This window comes from Balaenoptera acutorostrata, chromosome 4, assembly GCF_949987535.1.
Source record: "Balaenoptera acutorostrata chromosome 4, mBalAcu1.1, whole genome shotgun sequence".
In the NCBI taxonomy this organism is placed as follows: Eukaryota; Metazoa; Chordata; class Mammalia; order Artiodactyla; family Balaenopteridae; genus Balaenoptera; species Balaenoptera acutorostrata.
The window spans coordinates 85862674-85880985 of NC_080067.1; the positions used below are offsets into that span (position 1 = coordinate 85862674).

Genomic DNA, 18312 nt, shown 5'->3' on the forward strand with positions numbered 1-18312 from the left:
GGTCTGCTCAGGAGCCAGGACACCCAGGACAAGATCCTTTCTCTCCAGGTCACTGTGGGAAGAGCCAGGCACCGTCACTTCTGCTTTCATAGCCCGCCACCCCCCCGCCCCCGCCCCATCCCACCCTCTACCACACACACACACACACACACACACACACACACACACACACACACACACACACACACACACACACACACACACACACACAGAGGCATAGCTGCTTTTCAACCTTATTTTGTACCAGTTCCTATTAGAGAACAACTGAGGGGAATTAGTGACCAAGAAAGTTCTCCATAAGGGAAACTATATGTTCCCTTATATGTGTGCACACTTACCTGTCAGCCTCCACCAAGCCCTGCCCTTCGTGTGTGCTCACACGTGGGGTGCTTACTGCACTAGGGGCCCTGAGACCAATCTGAATGAGGCCGAGTGCCCCTCCTCACGGCACTCCCTGGTGTGTACTGCTCCGGGGAGACAGGCAGCTGCAGTGGGGCTGTGTCAGCTTTGCACTTCACTTCTGCAAATTCAACTAGGAGCACGTGCTAATGAGAGGGAGAGTACGGGGTGGGGGTGAGGCCGAGGGAGAGAGAGAACTGTAACACTATAAAATAAAATGGGAGATTCCACCAGTGTCTACTCTGGGAAGTGAGCATGAGATGCAAACCCTGAATCTCTTTTTCTGTGTGTGTGAAATATTTTTATTTTTTCCCAGTCATTTAGAAAAGTAAAAACCATCCTTACTTCACAAACCATACAAAAACAGGTGGTAAGCCGGATGAGGCCTGCGGGCTATAATTTGTTGGTCCCTATAATAGCATGTCAACTGGGCTGACAGGATCAGATTTGCATTTTCAGCCAGTGAGTCTGGAATTCAAATGTGCATATGAATCATCTGCGGATTCTGTTAAAATGCAGATTCTGTTGTGAGATTCTGTGTATCCAACCAGCTCCCAGGTGATATTTTGGCAGCAAGGTTTGATCTGTGAATCACACCTCGACTACCAAGGCTTTCAAAGATCCCAGGTTGGATCCATCCATGGAAGAGAGCCTGGATTGGAGAGCGAGGGTGAGGATGGAGGGGAGAGCTGTAACATCAGTTAGGAGTCTTTTGGGAGGTTGGCTCAGCAGACCTTGGTTGCTGGGAGGAAGTGAGAGCTGGGAGAGAGGGAGAAGTTGAAGATGACAACAAGGTTTTGTTGGTTAGTGCTGCCTTAAGCAGAGATCCCAGTGATCTGTACAAAACTGGGTACAGAATAGTGCTAAAGAAGTTTTTGCAAACCATGAATCTCTTGATGCCTCCCTTGCTCTTGGTTTCCATGTTGCTCTTATTGTGTAGGTTTCTCACTTTGGACTGTTTAAGAGATTTCCAAGAGTAACGCTGACTGCAGGCGATCTTTGCCTCAGGTACAGACTTTAAACCTAGTCCCTGTGTAAAGTATGGGATATAAACAAATACCTAGAATAAGCCCCAATGGGTGAGAGCACACTCTGTTTAAGAAACACCTAGGGAAGGCTTTAAAGCTGTTGTCCAGGAAATGTGGCATCTTCATCTTGTGGAATCAGTGGGAGCTTCCCAGCAGAGTTCCAACATGTGGAAGCAAGAGAGAACATGGCAGAGGTGTTGAGGAAAGGCGGGTAGTTCCTTAGTGCTGGAGAATGAATGTCTGGGACGGTGGAGGGAGGAGACGCTAGAGATGAGGGTAGGCAGGGGCCAGATTAGGCAGGCGTTGTTCAGTCTGGTAAGGAGTTTGGAGTTCCTGTGGAAGGAATTAGAGTGCTGCTGACACATGGTTACAGCCAGGAATGACAGGAGAAAGGTCAGTTCAGCTGGCCTTTAGTGTGTGGGATGGAGCAAGGCAGGAGGGGAGAAGGTGAGAGGCAGATGCCCACTCCTGCCTCCATGCTCCAGGGGCAGTGGGGCCAGAGGGCAGGAGAAGGGTCTGGAAGAGAATCCCGGGACTTTTTCTTTTGGGGAACTTGATCATTATCTGGAGGTTTTGCTTTCTGTTCCGTGAGCCACCTCTGCACTGAAGAAAGCAGCATATCATGACCGGGTACCTTGGTATTTTCAGAAGCATGCTAGCCATCTGCTCACTCATTGGTATTAAGATGTCACTCTCTACGACGTAGAATACCTGTACTTCAGACCCTTGACATGGGTGATAACTTCCCATTGCCCAGTCTTTCTAGACATCTGTGGTGAGAAATGACAATCACACAGGATTGTTTTCTCATTTGTTTGTTTTTGGAGTATGGATACACAGGATTGTATCAAGGACAGGCCTTTTGTTGGGATTCTAGATTTTTTCTTTGCATTAAGCTGGACCATAAGAAAATGAGTTCTTAGGCATTCCTGCTGGGAACTGATCTTGAGTAAAACTTTGGTGTGATGATCGTGGGTTTTATCAGATGCCACTCACTCTGAAAACAGCCCCTGTACGAATCTTGCTGTTTTAACTTGCTATTGTAATTGGCCAGACGTTTCTTTTATAACTAGAACTCAGGAAGCCTTTGTCTTCCTTGAGTAACTGACAATTTTCCTAATGTAAACCAGGTGACTGAATGTGTCTCCTCTTTTGACCTGGATGCAAGAAGCTCAGAGTCAAATCCATGACCTTCTTTTAGAAGCTGAAAAGAATCTTATTTGCAGATCAGAGTTCTAGTATATTTCCTATTCTAATCTTCTATCTGATTGAAGTTTTCCTCTCCTCCTGGTTTGTCATTTATGTTTTTCTACTTTATTGTGTGTATCATGTAAACTGCCTCATCTTCTGTGGTTTGGGGGAGGTTTGCATAGGTAATGTAGGAGTTGTCTTCCTCCTCCTTACTTACTGCCTTTCCTCCTTTGGGCAAAATCCCTCTAGTTGCTGGCAGGTGCAGTTGCAGGTGGCTAAGTGTCTGCCCTCTACTGGTAACTGTGTGTCCCTGCACCACAGAGCTTAAATCAGCACACTATTCATTGTCACAACTGCCCCATGAGTATGAAGGGAAGCGCAAGAAGTGTTTTCACTTTACACACATGCAGAGGGAAGAAGTTAAAGTAACTTGTCTCAACTATCTCAGACTCTGATGAAGACAGAAATAAATCTTGTTTATCCCAGTGATTATGGGTCAGTGATAAAGATCTGTACTGGCCTGTGGGAAATTTTATTGCCAAGAATTCCTTTGGTACCTGCCTGCTTTCTACAAGGACTTTACTGTTATTTAATGACTCCATTTTCCCCACCCTTGGGCCTTACAGTCCTTTAAAAATAAGTAAAACTATTTCAGGGCCAATCAACTATTTATGCTTTTCTAGATAAGAAGAAAAACCAGAAGGAAAGATCAATAAACATGCAGGTATTTGGTACCTAAGAGGCAGCTGAGAAACTGATACTTCTTTAACCTTTCTTTCCAACTGGTCTCCTCCTGCATCTCCCACTGCAGCTAAAGTGGTCTCTCGGTGCTCCTCACACAGCCTGCACTTTTCTCCCTCTTTGCCTTCCGTCATGGAGTTCTGATCACCAGGAGTTCCCCCAGTTTTCTACCTGTCTGAATCCTCCCAGGCCCACCTGCCCTGACGTGTGGCATCTCCTTCCTCAGAACCCTGATAATGTTCACTTCTCTTGGACTATCAACTGTGTGTGAGGGCAGGGCCCACTTATTCTAGCGTTTAGCCAGCTGCTTTGCACACAGTGGATAGTCGTTACTTAATAGGTCACTACCAAGTCATCAGTGCTGGTTCCCTCCTGGTGACCCCTTTTCGGCGCGTGGCAGGTTATGCCTGGGCAGTGGTTCCACTCAGTGTTCTGATGAAGCTGCTACTTTTCAGGTAGTTTAGGAACCCCTTCCCAGCCAAACAGAGTCCAGTAACTATGGCAACAAGTCACTGCAGTCAATGTCTTGGTCAGTAATAGCTGCCGTCTGAGCACTTTGTTCTTTTTGTTTGTTTTAGGTTGTTATTTTCCAGAATTTTAGGTTGGGGGTATAGGAGGAAATCTGTTTCCATTGTGGGTTAAGCAGGGTCCTCCCCATCTGTACTCAGAACATAGAAACAAACAGCTGAGCTACAAATTAACTTTTGGGACTCCACCTATTAGATGGCAACTGTCTATGTGATTATTGATCTTTCCTTTTGGTTTTTCTTCTTATCTAGAAAAGCAGACATATTTTATTGGTCCTGGAATACTTTGAACTGACATTAATTAAAGTTAGAAATCCTCCATATATATTCACATCCTCTTATTCAGTAACATCCAAGTTATTAAGCTGCCTTCATTTGCATTTCTGAATTGTTACAGTGTTCTATTCAAGGGGACATCTTTATTTCTCAGATTTGTTAATTTGTCTACCAATAATCCATGAGTCCTAAATGAGTGGGAAGCGCTCTCTGACCAGGACCTCTTGACCTCTTTTCTTTCCCCTTTTCCTTGTTGGTATCCCCACAGCTCCACCCTTTTTACTCTCCTCTTTTCACGTACTACATTGTCTTCGGGCAGCTTTCCCTACCCTTGTGCCTTCAGGTACCACCTCTTGACAGCTTATTTCCAAAGCTATCTCTGTAGCCACTCCTCTGTATTGAACTTGGACCTTGTATCCTTTTTCCCACTGGCAAAAGCCCCAAGGGTACCTCATATTCAGTTTATCCAAACCATAATTTGTCTTCTTCTCAAAACCTAATTATCAGTTTGTATACCCTGTTTTTGTGAGAGGCACTGTCATCTACCCAGTTGCCCAAGCTGGAAACCTCAGGGTTATTAAGGTATGTTGGGTTCTCCAGGAAACAGACTCTGAGACGGAGATTTGTATGCATATAAGTGGATGTCTGCATACAAAGTGTGTACAGGAGCTCTCTCCTGCTCTCCACCCCACTCCCTAAAAAAAGTAAAAGTAAAAAGCCACTCGTTCACGCCGAACCTGGATGCAGCCTCAGAATGCTCTTAACCCAGAGCCCTTGGCAGCCACAACTATTCATTGGGTTGGCACATGAGATGAAATCTATCATCCAGATCTGATGTTATAGTGCACATTTACAGGTACCTCTGTAGACCTCTGCACACAAACACCAACAATAAAAGGTGGGTGGCACCTTGCTTAGTGAGCAGATGTGAGAGCTTGTGTGGACAGAGGACAGAAGGCCAGACAAGGAAGGCCAAGAACGTGGGAGCTGGCTGTCAAGCAGGAGTGGATGGGTGAAAGTTCACGGTCTTCACAGTGTTCCTAGAATGCCCGCCCTGCAATCCGAGACTTCTGAAGCACCTGTGGAGAGCAGAAGGACTTTGCACTAACATTCTTACCATTTCTCTCCTCTCTTTCGCTCCAGGTTACGTTACAGTGGGTATTTTGGGGGTGTTACTGCCCTAAGCCGAGAGCAGTTTTTCAAGGTGAATGGATTCTCTAACAACTACTGGGGATGGGGAGGCGAAGACGATGACCTCAGACTCAGGTGAACAACAGAGACAGGTCCCCTCCACGGGGCTCTGCTAGCAGTGGTTGTGTATGGTTCATGTGGATGCCAGGCCAGCAGGTCATGAGGCTCCGACTTGGGCTTGAAGGGTGGCAGGGGGTTGGGGGTGAGCAAGGCGGCCCAAATCGCTCTTTGCCACTGGCAGTTCAGAAATGATGGAGGGTGGTCTAGTCCTGGCTAATGGGTGTCCAGGGTCCGGGAGTGTTGATGGAGGTCTCCGTGGACTTGTCAGCAGGTATTACCTACTGAGATAGAGTCTCATCCGTGAATGGAAAGTCCCAGACCAGAGCGTCTGCAAAACTGCCACCTGAGGAAAGTGGCCAGAGGCCTGTTCTAAGCCTCTGCTTTCTCTCAGACCCCAGGCGACCCTGGTAGTTCCCAGTGTGCAGAGCAGGGAGTGCCAGCAGCCTGTGAGGAGTTGCACGCCCCGAAGCAGGCCAAGATGTCCTCTCCTTATACACGAGCCAGCCCCGCACTCCGTGGGAGCAGCTGCTGGCCTGACTCCCTGGCCTGACTCGGAGCTGCTGGCATGACCCTCAGATTCTCTTGGGCTCTTTTCTGCTCTGGGGGATTCAAAGGGGATATGCCTGGTCTCCGCTCTCAGCCCCCTTCCCTGAACTTGGGTTTCATGGCCAGATAGTTATGGGTATCCCTAACTCCCAGAAATAAGTAATTATTCAATAGCCTGGGGCCAGTATCTTCATACTTGTAACAACAGGGTCTTTCTATTAGGAGACCCCCTTTCCTCCTGTTGTTGCCTCTTAGAAAGAAAATTTCTCAGCTGGCGTCCTGAATTAATAGATGTGTGGCTGCCAGATGTTTTCCATTGCTTTTCCATTGCTTCAGCATGAAGAAGCTGGGCTCCATGCTGGTCTCGTTCCCAGGTCTAGGCTGAGAGTCTCTGGAATGTTTCTGGCAGGAGGGAACGGATCTCCCTGACCAAAGGCTGCATAGAAATGGCCGTAGTGATGGGCAGCGGCACTTCATGGCCCAGCCCATCAGCAGCCTGTGTGGCCGTGTCTTATGAAGTGGACAGAGGGTACCTGCTAGATTTCAGGGCAGGAATAGCAAGGGCTCGGAGTCAACCGTATCCATCATGTTCCCCAAATCCATTTCACTGCCCAGATGGGACGGTTAGTAGAATTTTACACTGATGATGTATCTTCACTCTCTTTTTTCCTGTTGCTCCTCGGTTTCAAGGTAAAGGGGAGCCCCAAGTTTTGCTTTCATTTGATAAGAACATCATGGCCTCCAGACTGGTTCTTGACTAACGCTATGGATAAACCAACTGATTTGAGCATAAACGTTTGCTGAAATTTCTTTACTAAATACTTATTTACTCACCTGTGCAACAGGCACCACCCTCTTTCTGCTTATATAGTACATTACAGTTTGCAAAGAATGTTCCATGTGGGCAGTCTCATTTGAGCCTGTCAGATCAACTCTAACACCATTGCCATTTTACGGTTCAGGAAACCCAGGCCTGGAATAATGAATTGACTTACCAAGGTTGTAAATAACAGAGTCTAGATTTGAACCTAGGTTTGTGACATTTAACAGTCATGAGTTTCCCTGTTAAAAGAAGGAAACACTAAGTAAATTAGGGATCCTAAGAGACTTGATTTTTTAAAGATGTATTTTCTCAGTTGTTTATGGAAAATGACAAAGTATAAATTGACACATCTTCTTTGTACCTCAGTAGTAAATGTTAAGGGTGATTCTTCTATGGACTTACTGCCTGAGGCCCAGCATAAGAAAATTCTTTTTTTTTTTTAATACCTAAATAATCAAGATATGTGTATGTGCACATATATGTAAATTTTTGCAAATGATTCTTTTTTAAGTGCCTAGTGGTAGATAATTGGGATAGAATTTTTTTTTAAACACCTCTGCTATTTTTCCAGGGTTGAGCTTCATAGAATGAAAATAACCCGGCCACTGCCTGAAGTGGGTAAATATACTATGATCTTCCACAAGAGAGACCAAGGCAATGAGGTGAATGTAGAACGGTAAGTCCTGGATCCACGTGCCTGGCAGGCTACCTGCGTAGTCTCTTCTGTCAGCAGTCCTATGCCAGATTTGATCAGATAAGCCAGTTTATTTTGTTCAAAGCTTTTTATTGAGGTAATTTTCGGACAGACCCAAAAGCAGAGGGAACAGTCCATTGAATTCACATGTACACGTACCACATTCCCAGTTTCAACAGTCATCAACTCATGGCTTCTCTTCTTCTCCCACTTTCTTCTCCTCCCCCACTGGATTCTTTAGAAGCAAATGAGATATCACAGCATTTCCTGTGTAAATATTTCAATAGTATCCTTAAAAGAAGTCTTAAAAAACGAACTGCAGAGGTGCTGCGTGGAGACCCTCTGCACCCCTGTGAACACGGCGCTGTGAGCCGCGCGGAGCGTGCGGGCCATCTCTGTGCCCAGTGCGCCCTGCCCGCCGCAGCCCTGGGGACTGCGGGCAGGTGCCGTCCGGGCGCTGCGCACCGGACCCGCTCTGCTGTCGGGTCATAAATTCACAGACAAACGTGAATGGGTAACAACAGAAAACGGTGTTGGAACAGTAGGAATCAGCAATTTTGCACAGGAAGCTTTGGGAGATGTTGTTTACTGTAGTCTGCCTGAAGTTGGGATAAAATTGAACAAACAGGAGGAATTTGGTGCTTTGGAAAGTGGGAAAGCTGCTAGTGAACTCTATTCTCCTGTATCAGGAGAAGTAACTAAAACTAATGAAGCTCTAGCAGAAAATCCAGGACTTTTCAACAAATCTTGTTATGAAGATGGTTGGCTGATCAAGATGACACTCAGTAACCCTTCAGAACTAGATGAACTAATGAGTGAAGAAGCATATGAGAAATACATAAAATCTATTGAGGAGTGAAAATGGAACCCCTAAATAAACTAGTTTGAAACAACTTAATCTAGCATAGTTGTCTTAGATTAGTGGTGGATAGATTTTTAAAAAGCAACTTTTAGCAAAAGAAACTACTTGCAACGATGTTGCCTGAAGAAAATACCCGGTAACTTCCTAATGACTTCAGATAAACACTATGCATCTTTTTCGCAACACCCGATGATTTTTAGGCTAGTCTCCAGTTATAATATTCAGAATTCCTGAAATTATTTGTGGTAAAACTAATTATGAAAATTATGTAATTCAAGGATAACACTGTTATCTTAACCTTATATAATATTGTAACTTGCTTACAGCCATCCCTGGATTTGGGTCAAAATACTCAATGAACTTCCCACTGGAAATAAATGGCAGTGGAGAAAAGTTTGTTAGTTGTATAGTGTCCAATGAAGAACATTACTCTCTTAATTTTGCAATATACTGTGTTTACTGGTGCTATTTTTATACAGTGAAGCAACAGCCTTACAGGAAAATAAGAAACAGTTTACTAATAAAATATTCAACTTCCTAATTAAAAAAAAAACTGCAATACCATTATCATACCTAAAATAAAATTATCAATACATCCTTAGTGTCATCAAATGTCCAGACAGTGTTCAGATTTCCCTGATTATCTCATAAATGCTTTAATAAATTTTTTTAAACAGTTGGTTTATTCAGATCAGGATTGTAGACAAGGTCCACACATTGCATTTGAATGATTTCTCTGAAATCACTTTTAATCTGTAGGTTCCCCCTTCCCTCCTTTTTTTTTCCCCCTTGTAATTTATTTGTTGAACAAACCAGGTCATTTGTCTGATGGTATTTCCTACATTGTGGGTTTTGCCAGTCACATCCCTGTGCTATAACTTAATTTGTGCCTCTGCATTTCCTTATAAGCTAGGTCTTCGATCTGGAGGCTTAAACAGATTCCGGTACTATTTGGGGGCAAGAACACTTCCTCTATAGTGCCATGTATCTCCTTTTGTATCCCAACAAGGGGACATGATGTCTGGTCATGTTTTGGTGATGTCAGGATTGATCTGTGGGTTCACGTGTTGTCGGCCTCATACAGTCATTGTGAGGGTCCCCATCAGTCTTCACCTAATTATTTTAGCAGCCATCGGTGATCATTGCCTAAATTTATTATTCAGTTGGGGATTGCAAAATTATGATGTTCTGTCAATCCTTCTGCATTTATTAGATAGATTTCTCTACAAGGAATGATGTGCCTTCTTCCGCGGTCTGAGTACCCTGGGGTATGGTTCGTATAGAAAAGGCAGGATAAAGGGAAAGGGTCAGCATTGATTTTTTATTTCAAAATGATGAGTTGATGCTTCCTACATCCTTCCGGATGTAGTTAATATTCTTTTCGATGCTCAGATTGTCTTTGGCAAATGTTATCTTTTTCCAGCGGGCTCCCGAATCCTTTGACGTAACTGCAGTCGTTTTGCTTTGCGAGCTTTTTTCCCTTTGCTCCGGTGTGATGAGCTCATCTTGTGCTCCTGCCCCAGGAATTAACCCTTTCACCGAGGAATCCTGGCAGATAAACCAATTCTTTTGGGGGCTATGTCTGAAAAATCGACATTTCTTTGTTCTGGTGGTTTCTTTTTTTTTTCCCTAATGTTTGAAACTGTATTAAAGGGCCTTTAGCCTTTTTGCTAGTCTACATTTTAAAACAATATTGAAAGACTTTTAGCCCTTTTGTTAGAATCTACCACTTTAACAAAGCAGCTATTTCTATTTTCCATGTGTCTTTTGAGCCTTTGCCCATAGGTGTGCATTTTTCTCTCTAAATTAAAATAATAATAATTAATGAATAGATACAAAAGAATACTTATCAACTGTATGAAGAATCTGAAGATTCTTGATACCATGACCACTGGTCGTGTCCTCTAGCCAATTTATGCCCTTTACCTATGTGGCCCTTCCTTATCCCATATCTTCCCCCCACCCCAAGAGGAAATACTTTCCTGAATTTTGATGATAATTAAAATTATTTTTGCTGTTTCTTGGTTTTCTTATTTTCCCATGTGTTTGTATCCATATACAAAAGATTGTTTAGTTTTGCATGTTTTTCAGTTTTATATAAATGAAATCATGCTGTATTATTTTTCTCTGACTTTATTTAGCTCAACTTTTTGCTTCTAGTCTCCATCCACATTGTTACTGTAACCGAAATGCATGCTTTTCACTGCTCAGCTCCTAGAGACCGATTCAGTTCAACACCACCCCTCTCCCTGCATCCTCGGGCTCCGGCCACACAATTACTTCTTCTTCTTCAAACACATCCTGCTCTTTGACATGTCTCTGTGTCTTGCAGAGGGTGGTCTCTTTTCCTGGGTGTCTCTTCCCTCATCTTCTCTGCTGTGAATTTCTTCTCTTTCAAACCTTGGTCAAATTTACCTTCTCTATGACCCCTCATAGTCCCTCATGAAGTTAGGTGTCACTTCATTCAGCCTCCTCTGCATACAGTTTAACTTTGTTTGAGGTTCCTATGAGTCTCTTATGAGTACCCACCCTGCCTGCAGACACAAAGTTCTCCCAGCAACATTGGAGGATTCATAGATCCCCTGAAGCTTATCCAAGGACCTGTCAGCAGTGGATGAGATGTATCATTGTACATCCTTCTGTCCTGTAGACCGGGGGCTCACTGCGTGAAGGACTCTTCTGATCATTGGTCCTCAGGGTCTTCCATGGGGTTTGCCATGTGAACACATGGCTATCGTTAGTGTCTGTTACCTTAGATGGGGAAAAGAAACTTCTTTTGCAGTAGGAAACCCAACAAGTGCAATAATTTACAAAGATGCGTTTGCCAAACTTTGTGACAAGGCAAAAAGCACTGGAAATAGATGTTAAATTCTTATCTTTCACATTTGTTCTTTATCTTTAGGATGAAGCTCTTACATCAGGTGTCACGTGTCTGGAGAACAGATGGGTTGAGCAGTTGTGATTATAAATTACTCTCTGTGGATTACAATCCTTTATATGTCAACATCACAGTGGATTTCTGGTCTGGCCCGTGACCCTGGCTCTTCTGGTGACATTTGGAGGAACTGAATATTTGATTGCAATAATTTTGGCCTAGAGACTTCCCCTAGTAGCACACATTAAGAACTTGTTGCAGCCAATTATTGAGCTGATTCTCCCTCTTTCGTATTTTCTTAGCAGAACTCCTGGTGATATGGAATGTAAAACAATTGTTTTGATCATGAGGGTTAAATATTGTAATGTAGATACTTGAAGGACTAAGTATAAAAGGACCACTCAGAAGATACCATGAAGGCTATTTGAGAACTCTTGATTGAAGAAGGTTTATTTAAGTTTGAAGTGACACATATTTTCTGGGATAAAAAATGCCACAGGAGATAAGATTGCTGAATGTCCCAGAGAACCAGGATTGTTCTTGTCCGAGCAGGAAAGGGTTGAAGATATATTTCTGTTACTCATTTATCCTGCATGGTCATCTGGGAAGAGGCAGCTCCCAGGTGAGAAGAAGGCCGAAGAAGAGGGGAGAAAGGTGAAGAATGAAGATGCCGCGAACTTGGGACTGAAGAGGTGGCAGAAGGACCGCATCAGGTGGAGAGCAGCTGTGGTGGTTGTACTGTTGCTATGGCTGCTGCCCTGCGGCAGGTGTCACCTGCCCAGGTACGCCTTCCAGTAACATTTTATCTACTAGTTTTCAGAACATTTTTGTAAAATGATTTTGTACGTATAGGATATGAAGTAGCAGTTTACAAATTACATATTAACTAATAATACATCAGAAGTACCTCTGTAGTAAAATATGAAAATGCTTTGGGTGTTCAATCTTGTTTTTTACTGTTGTTCTGTTACCAAACCGAACTTGGGTCCGCTTGCCCACATGCAGTGAAGCCAATCTACTGACACTGGGTTGTGGTGAAGGAAAGTGCAGCGTTTACTGCAGGCGCCAAGCAAGGAGTCCAGGCAGCTAGTGCTTAAAAGCCCAAACTCCCTGAAGGCTTTCAGGGAAAGGTTTTTAAAGACAGGGTGAAGGAGGGGTTGTGGGATGTGTGATCAGCTCACGGACAGTCTTCTGATTGGCTGGTGGTGACGTAATCGGGAGTCAACATCAACAACCTTCTGGTTCCAACTGGTCTGGGGTCTATGTGCTTGTGGGCAGCATACAGTTAACTTCTTCCACCTGATGGGGGTTTCAGTATCTGCCAAACAGCTCAAAGGATATGGCTCAGAATATTATCTATAGCCCTTGAGAAGGAACTAAAGGTCCTTGACTTTGTCTAATGGCTAAACTATTATTTTGTCTTGTTTGACTGTTTTCCTTTCTTTCTGCATTTTCTCACTTCTCTGATTAAATTTACTCTTTGGAACTCAGGGAAGGCCTAGGAGGCTAAAGTTTCTCTACAGACAAGACATGGGGGAGGACATGGGGGTGGGTCTTTTCCAGGAAGGCCCCGTAGGGTCCTGCTCAGTTCTAGCTTCCAGATGTATTCATGTCAGTAATCCTACTGCTTAAAAACAAAACAGATGAGACTAAGCTTTCCCCCTCTCTCCCGTCTTCATCCTTCTGTTATTCCATCCTGTTCTTCCGTACACAGCCTCCTTGTGAGACAGCTCCAGGCCTGTGGCAGGTGCCTCTGAGTCTCGGCTCCTGGGCTGCGTTGTGTTTTTGTTCTCTTCATCCTCCCGTGCTTGTGATCAGTAATGGGCGCAGCAGGGCTGCCTCAGGGGCACACCTGGTTGGTGAGAGGATAGGAAGGGGTGGAGCCAGGGCTCCTGAGGCCTTTGATTTGGAAGGAAGGGGGGGCCATGGCACTGATTTGGTACTGCTGAGCTTCCTGGGAGAGGGGCGGGAAATGTGGGAGGATAATCTAAGGAAGGTAATCGGAAATGGATACTGGCTCAGAACAGAAATAAGAATATTTTGTTTGCCTAAGGGAATGGACACAAATAATGTAGATGTGGATGTTTTTGAGCATGTATTATGCAACTGTGCCCCAGGGTTTCTCAATCCATCATTATTACATGACACTTAATTTTTAAAATTCAACATGAGTGCATGCCAGCCAGTTAGTGTAAATAATATCCTTCCCAAACAGGGAGAGGGAGGGAATAGGAGGATTTGGGGCTTCCAAAAAGACAGCAGTCACCACCCAAGTGGGGAAGGAGAAGAAAGGAAAATGCATTTTGTGGACGTGACAGGTTTACCTAGGGCTGGCCTGGTTTACCTTTAACCCAGTAGGGACAAGTAAATGCTGTGTTTTTTCTTTATTTAGAAAAGAAATAATAATGGTTTTCTTATTTTTCCCCCACCCTCTTGTCTCCTCTGCAGAATCTTCCTCTAGCTTTCCATCCCGATTTTTTAATTGAGGTATAATTGATTTACAATATTGTGTTAATTTCAGGTGTACAGCATAGTGAGTCAGGGTTTTTTTGCAGATTATGTTCATTATAGGTTATTACAAGATATTGGGTATAATTCCCTATGCTACACTGTAAATCTTTGTTGTTTATCTATTTTATGTATAGTAGTTTGTATCTGTTAACGATCCCAATTTTCTTAATTATAATCTAATGCAGACTGAGCTATTGTAATTGCCAACAGCCTATGCCAGGGGCCTCCAATTTGGAGGCTGTGGGTCCCTGGTCATGGCTGGGGAGGGTAAAGGAAGAGAATAGTGTGTGCAAGGAATTTCAGGATCCATACTGAGAACAATTTCTCATTCAATGGAAACAAAATACAATTAGTACCATGTGGGAACTCCCTATGTATTTTCAGCTATTAACAAGGCATCTGCATTTTTTTTAAAGGTTCGAAACCACTGTCCTATACCTATTGATATTCTTCAGGTAATTCTTTCAACCAAGATAAAGTACAAGTCATTTAAATGACTCACTATGAAACTTCTTGAGGTGGAAGATAGTTTTTTAAGACCTTTATTTTCCCTCTCTGCCACTGTACCTGCAACGGGAATCGAAGCCCATGACCGGCAGGAGGCATATGGCTACCTGCTTGCTCTGCTGGGCAGTTTGGCCTCAGAGGAACCGAGCTTTCCCAATTTCCCGCCCTGTGTGTCTCTTGCCACCAAGAGGCCAAGCTTTCTGAGTTTTGTAGATAAGCCTACAACACTTGCTGAGGATTATATGGATGCAGGTCTGTTTGAACACCACAAATACTTAACATAAGGAGTGTACTACTTTAAAAGTTTTTATTGCTTTTTCTCACTTATAGTACCACTCCTTTTTATAGTGCTTTATGGTTTATGACATTTTTATACACACTTTATTGATTAGAGTTAAGTAGGGTAGAAGAGGAAGTGGAGGTTCCATTACACCATATTGCCTCCATCTGGGCTTTTCTCATTCTTTTTTTTTTTTTTTGGCCGTACTATGCGGCTTGTGGGATCTCAGTTCCCCAGCCAGGGATTGAACCCTGGCTCCAGCAGTGAGAATGCCGAGTCCTAACCACTGGACCACCAGGGAATTCCCTGGGCTTCTCACATTCTTTAAGGAAGGTTTCCTGACTCTACATCCCTGTCCTAGCTCCTAGAGAAGTTTGGTACCTTCTGGACTTGAAAGTGCATTCCATTCTAGGAACTACCCTGGTGGTGCAGTGGTTAAGAATCCGCCTGCCAATGTAGGTGACACGGGTTTGATCCCTGGTCTGGGAAGATCCCACATGCCATGGAGCAACTAAGCCTGTGCGCCACAGCTACTGAGCCTGCAGTCTAGAGCCTGCATGCCACAAGTACTGAAGCCCGCATGCCTAGAGCCCGTGCTCCGCAACAAGAGAAGCCACCGCAGTGAGAAGCCTGCACACCGCACCAAAGAGTAGCCCCCGCTCACCGCTACTAGAGAAAGCCCATACACAGCAACCCAATGCAGCCAAAAATAAATAAATTAATTTAAAAAAAAAAAGGGCATTCCATTCTCATCTAGTCTCTAAACATTTTTCCAGACTCCCTCCCTGGTTTTTCTGCCCTTTGCCCCCTCACTTCCACTCAAGCCCGTGGGGGTTTCCTGGGGCCCCAACTGCTCTGTGAATGGACTCTTGGGAGAGAGGAAAGACATTTTCTGCTGGACTAAAAACCTCCACTTTCCCCAAGTCCTATACATATATAGTCTCTCTCAAAAGCCATTAGTATATCCCACAAAATGGAGCATATTCAGGAACATTTCATAAGTTCTTTTTTGCCCATCACTTTCCAAAAAAATTTTTTAAGTCTATTCCTTAGTACTTTAAATGTTTAAGCTATTGCCACCTTCATTAGTTTTAAGTCCACTGAAGACCATCTTATACCTGCTGAGAGGGCCAGACCAGTCTCTCAAAGATATTCACAGAGGAGGGTGTGTGATGTGTGTGTGTGTGTGTGTGTTTGTGTGTGTGAGATCTGGGGCCTTGGTGGAGAGGTTGGTGAAGGGTGACGCACACTAATTGAATGCTTGCTCTGTATTTCAATTTTCCTTGGTTTTTAAATGTTAACTTTCCAATATTCCTATAGGTGTGTATGTAGTACTGCAAAGAAAAAACAGATTCAAGTTAAGTAACTTCCCAAAGTTAGTAAGAGGAAGAGATAAGATTTGAACGCAAGTCTCTTGGCTCCAGTGTCTTGTTTTTTCCCCCCAGAATATCACATTGTCAGGAGATTATGAGATTTCTTTGTGAAGGCAATAAGGGCAGAGATCTCATTTGTAGCTAGGATTCTGGAAATAATGTACAGAACTTGAGATATATCCATTAAAATGCCTTATCTTGATACCCTAGTACGTTCTTCCACTACTGAATAAGAGTTTTGCTATTACTCACAACTATTGTTTGAGGGCCAGTGAATTTGGACCAGTATATTTGGTCATTAAGCTTGTTGCAGTAAATTGAAGTAACATGATATTAGTTGGCATGTTCCCAGGGAATACAGGCCAAGCAGAGATCTTCAGACCAGATTTATGGTATAACTTCCTGTTGGTATTTCTTACAGGCTGTTAGCTGTTCTAATGCACTCTTTACATATCTTACGGAATCCTCCCAGTGAGATCTGTCTCCCTGAAGCAGGTTCCAAGAGGCTGACTTGCCAAAGTCATGCAGAGCTGGGATTTGGAGCCAGGTTTTTGACTCCAAAGCTCATGTTCTTAACAACTTCATGGTATCGAATAAAACAACAAATACACAAAGAGAGGCAATAAGGATGGGCAGAGTTGTTTGGATATTGTCTATCCCCTTCAACCAAAGATGCCCGGGGACACGCTGGCAGATACGTGAGTCAGATTCTGACTCATTGCAAAAGCTCTTGAGAACACACCATGGGGAAGCTCGAGGTGTCTCAGGGAAAGGAGAGCGTTTGGGTTTGGGGTGGGTCATTTGGGGAGGTTCTAAGCCAGCAGGATGTGTTCTGTATTGGACGTTGTCAGAAAGCAAAGACAGTTCTGATTTACCCACAGGGAGGGACAAGAGGAAGAATAGAGCTGTAATTGTGAGCACGTAGCAGTCACTTATTTTAGCAAAAAAAAAAGGTGTGTTTGGTATTTTGAGGGTGGCACGGTGACCTTGTTTTTGTGCTTGGACAGAATTATGAAGTGGCCTCGCTTTGCCTCATTTTGTGTGACCTTATCTGAGGCTGGTATTCTGTGAATTGTTTACGTCTGGCAGGAGAATAGCATGGCTTAGTTGGGAGTGCCAGGCTAGCTTCTGCATGTCAGGGGCTGCTCTTTTTCCAAGAGGAACTCAGGGTGGAGGCCACTAGAAAGTAGGGCATGATGGTACCATTTAACTCCAGGATTTGGCTATTTGTCTTTTTCAAAGGAGGGGTGTGTGTGTGTGTGTGTGTGTGTGTGTGTGTGTGTGTGTTTTGGGAGTTGATTGGGGGTGAGGGGGAGGGTGGGTTAGAGAAGGGTCTGGGAACTATACATTTCTCAGCAATGCGCCTTTTCCCAAGATGTTTTCGGATTCCCTCATTGGATGTGGCCATTCAAGCCTTGTGATAAAAATGTCACATGTGAAAGCAAACTCAATAGCTTACAACTAGTCTCCTCTGGGTTTCTTCTTTGATTCAGTCTCACATGTAGGAGATGATAAGGATCTGCGTGAGGTGAAACGGGAAAGGGAAATGACACAGGACGAAGGAGGTTGTTCATTCTATAGAAATGAGAAAGCAGCTTAGTTTCCAGTTCCTCAACCACAGCCCGGCTTGTCAGTCACGTGGATGGGGGTGGGGTTTTAGAGGAGATGCGATTTTCAAACTCGCGTGACTGTTACTTCTTTCCTTCATGGGTAGTCAGAAACTACCTGGTCTGCTGCTTAGAATGGGAGCAGTCCCTGTTTATTACAGCTGATGTGGGGAAAATGTTATAGGGCCAAAAAACATGAGCAGAGGGCTTCCTAACGCTCAGGGTGAACAGCCTGCCAGGAACCTGAGTAACAATCTGGGGAGGAAAAAGCCAGCCGAGGAGCGTGGTGACCCGTCTGGTATTGCAATCAGGTAAAACCTACCCCAGAGTCAGCCTGACCCAGTTTTCCGTGTTAGGTGGTAATTGTTCTTTGCCCACCTGATAAGAAGGCCTGTTGCAGAATTGGGAGATTTCTCGAGATGGTTTTTTCTGGGTGTGTCTCAAGCCCAGCAACCTGCCAGCAACCCAGAGCCAGGCTCTCCTGCTCTTCTTCCCCCCCTCGCCGCTGGCCTGGTGGGGCTGGTGAGGGCCTCACCCTGAACAGTGTGGCTTGGGTCTCGCTGTGAGCCCCACTTCTGTCCCAGAAGCCAGATGGAAGAGGGACAAGGCTGGGCTTCCAGGGAAGGTGGAGAGGATGGAAGCAGAAACTGGGCAGAGCAGGAGCTGCCCTGAGATTAAACTGAAGACCCCCGTAGCAGGAAGTGCAGGAGTCCTGAACGGCTGGACTCTCTGTAGGGAAGTCCTCAGGCCCGGGTCTGTCTCAGCTGAAAGGTGTGTCCTCCCCAACTGCTGGGGGCTGGACATAGTGAGTACCTGGGTTC

The 18312-nt window shown here is 44.4% G+C and overlaps 2 protein-coding genes across 6 annotated transcripts in view; both read left to right on the forward strand.

The window, feature by feature from the left end:
- Window positions 1–18312, forward strand: part of B4GALT4 (beta-1,4-galactosyltransferase 4) — a 49339-nt gene that overhangs the window by 17604 nt on the left and 13423 nt on the right. For 2 of the 5 annotated variants that reach the window (XR_009008120.1, XR_009008121.1), the window contains exons 5-7: window positions 5306–5428; window positions 7354–7458; window positions 11241–11995. Coding sequence is in view for 3 of the 5 variants with exons in the window: in XM_057545246.1 (XP_057401229.1) it covers window positions 5306–5428; window positions 7354–7458; window positions 11241–11373 (361 nt within the window). In the remaining 2 variants the exon portion in view is untranslated. Of the gene's footprint in view, window positions 1–5305; window positions 5429–7353; window positions 7459–11240; window positions 12158–18312 lie in introns of those variants that run through there. The other 3 variants (XM_057545246.1, XM_057545245.1, XM_057545247.1) reach the window with 2 other exon arrangements.
- Window positions 7624–11234, forward strand: LOC130708122 (glycine cleavage system H protein, mitochondrial-like). The gene is made up of 2 exons (XM_057545630.1): window positions 7624–7747; window positions 7848–11234. Exons 1-2 carry the CDS (start codon window positions 7624–7626, stop codon window positions 8333–8335), a joined length of 612 nt encoding a protein of 203 aa, XP_057401613.1. The 3' UTR covers window positions 8336–11234.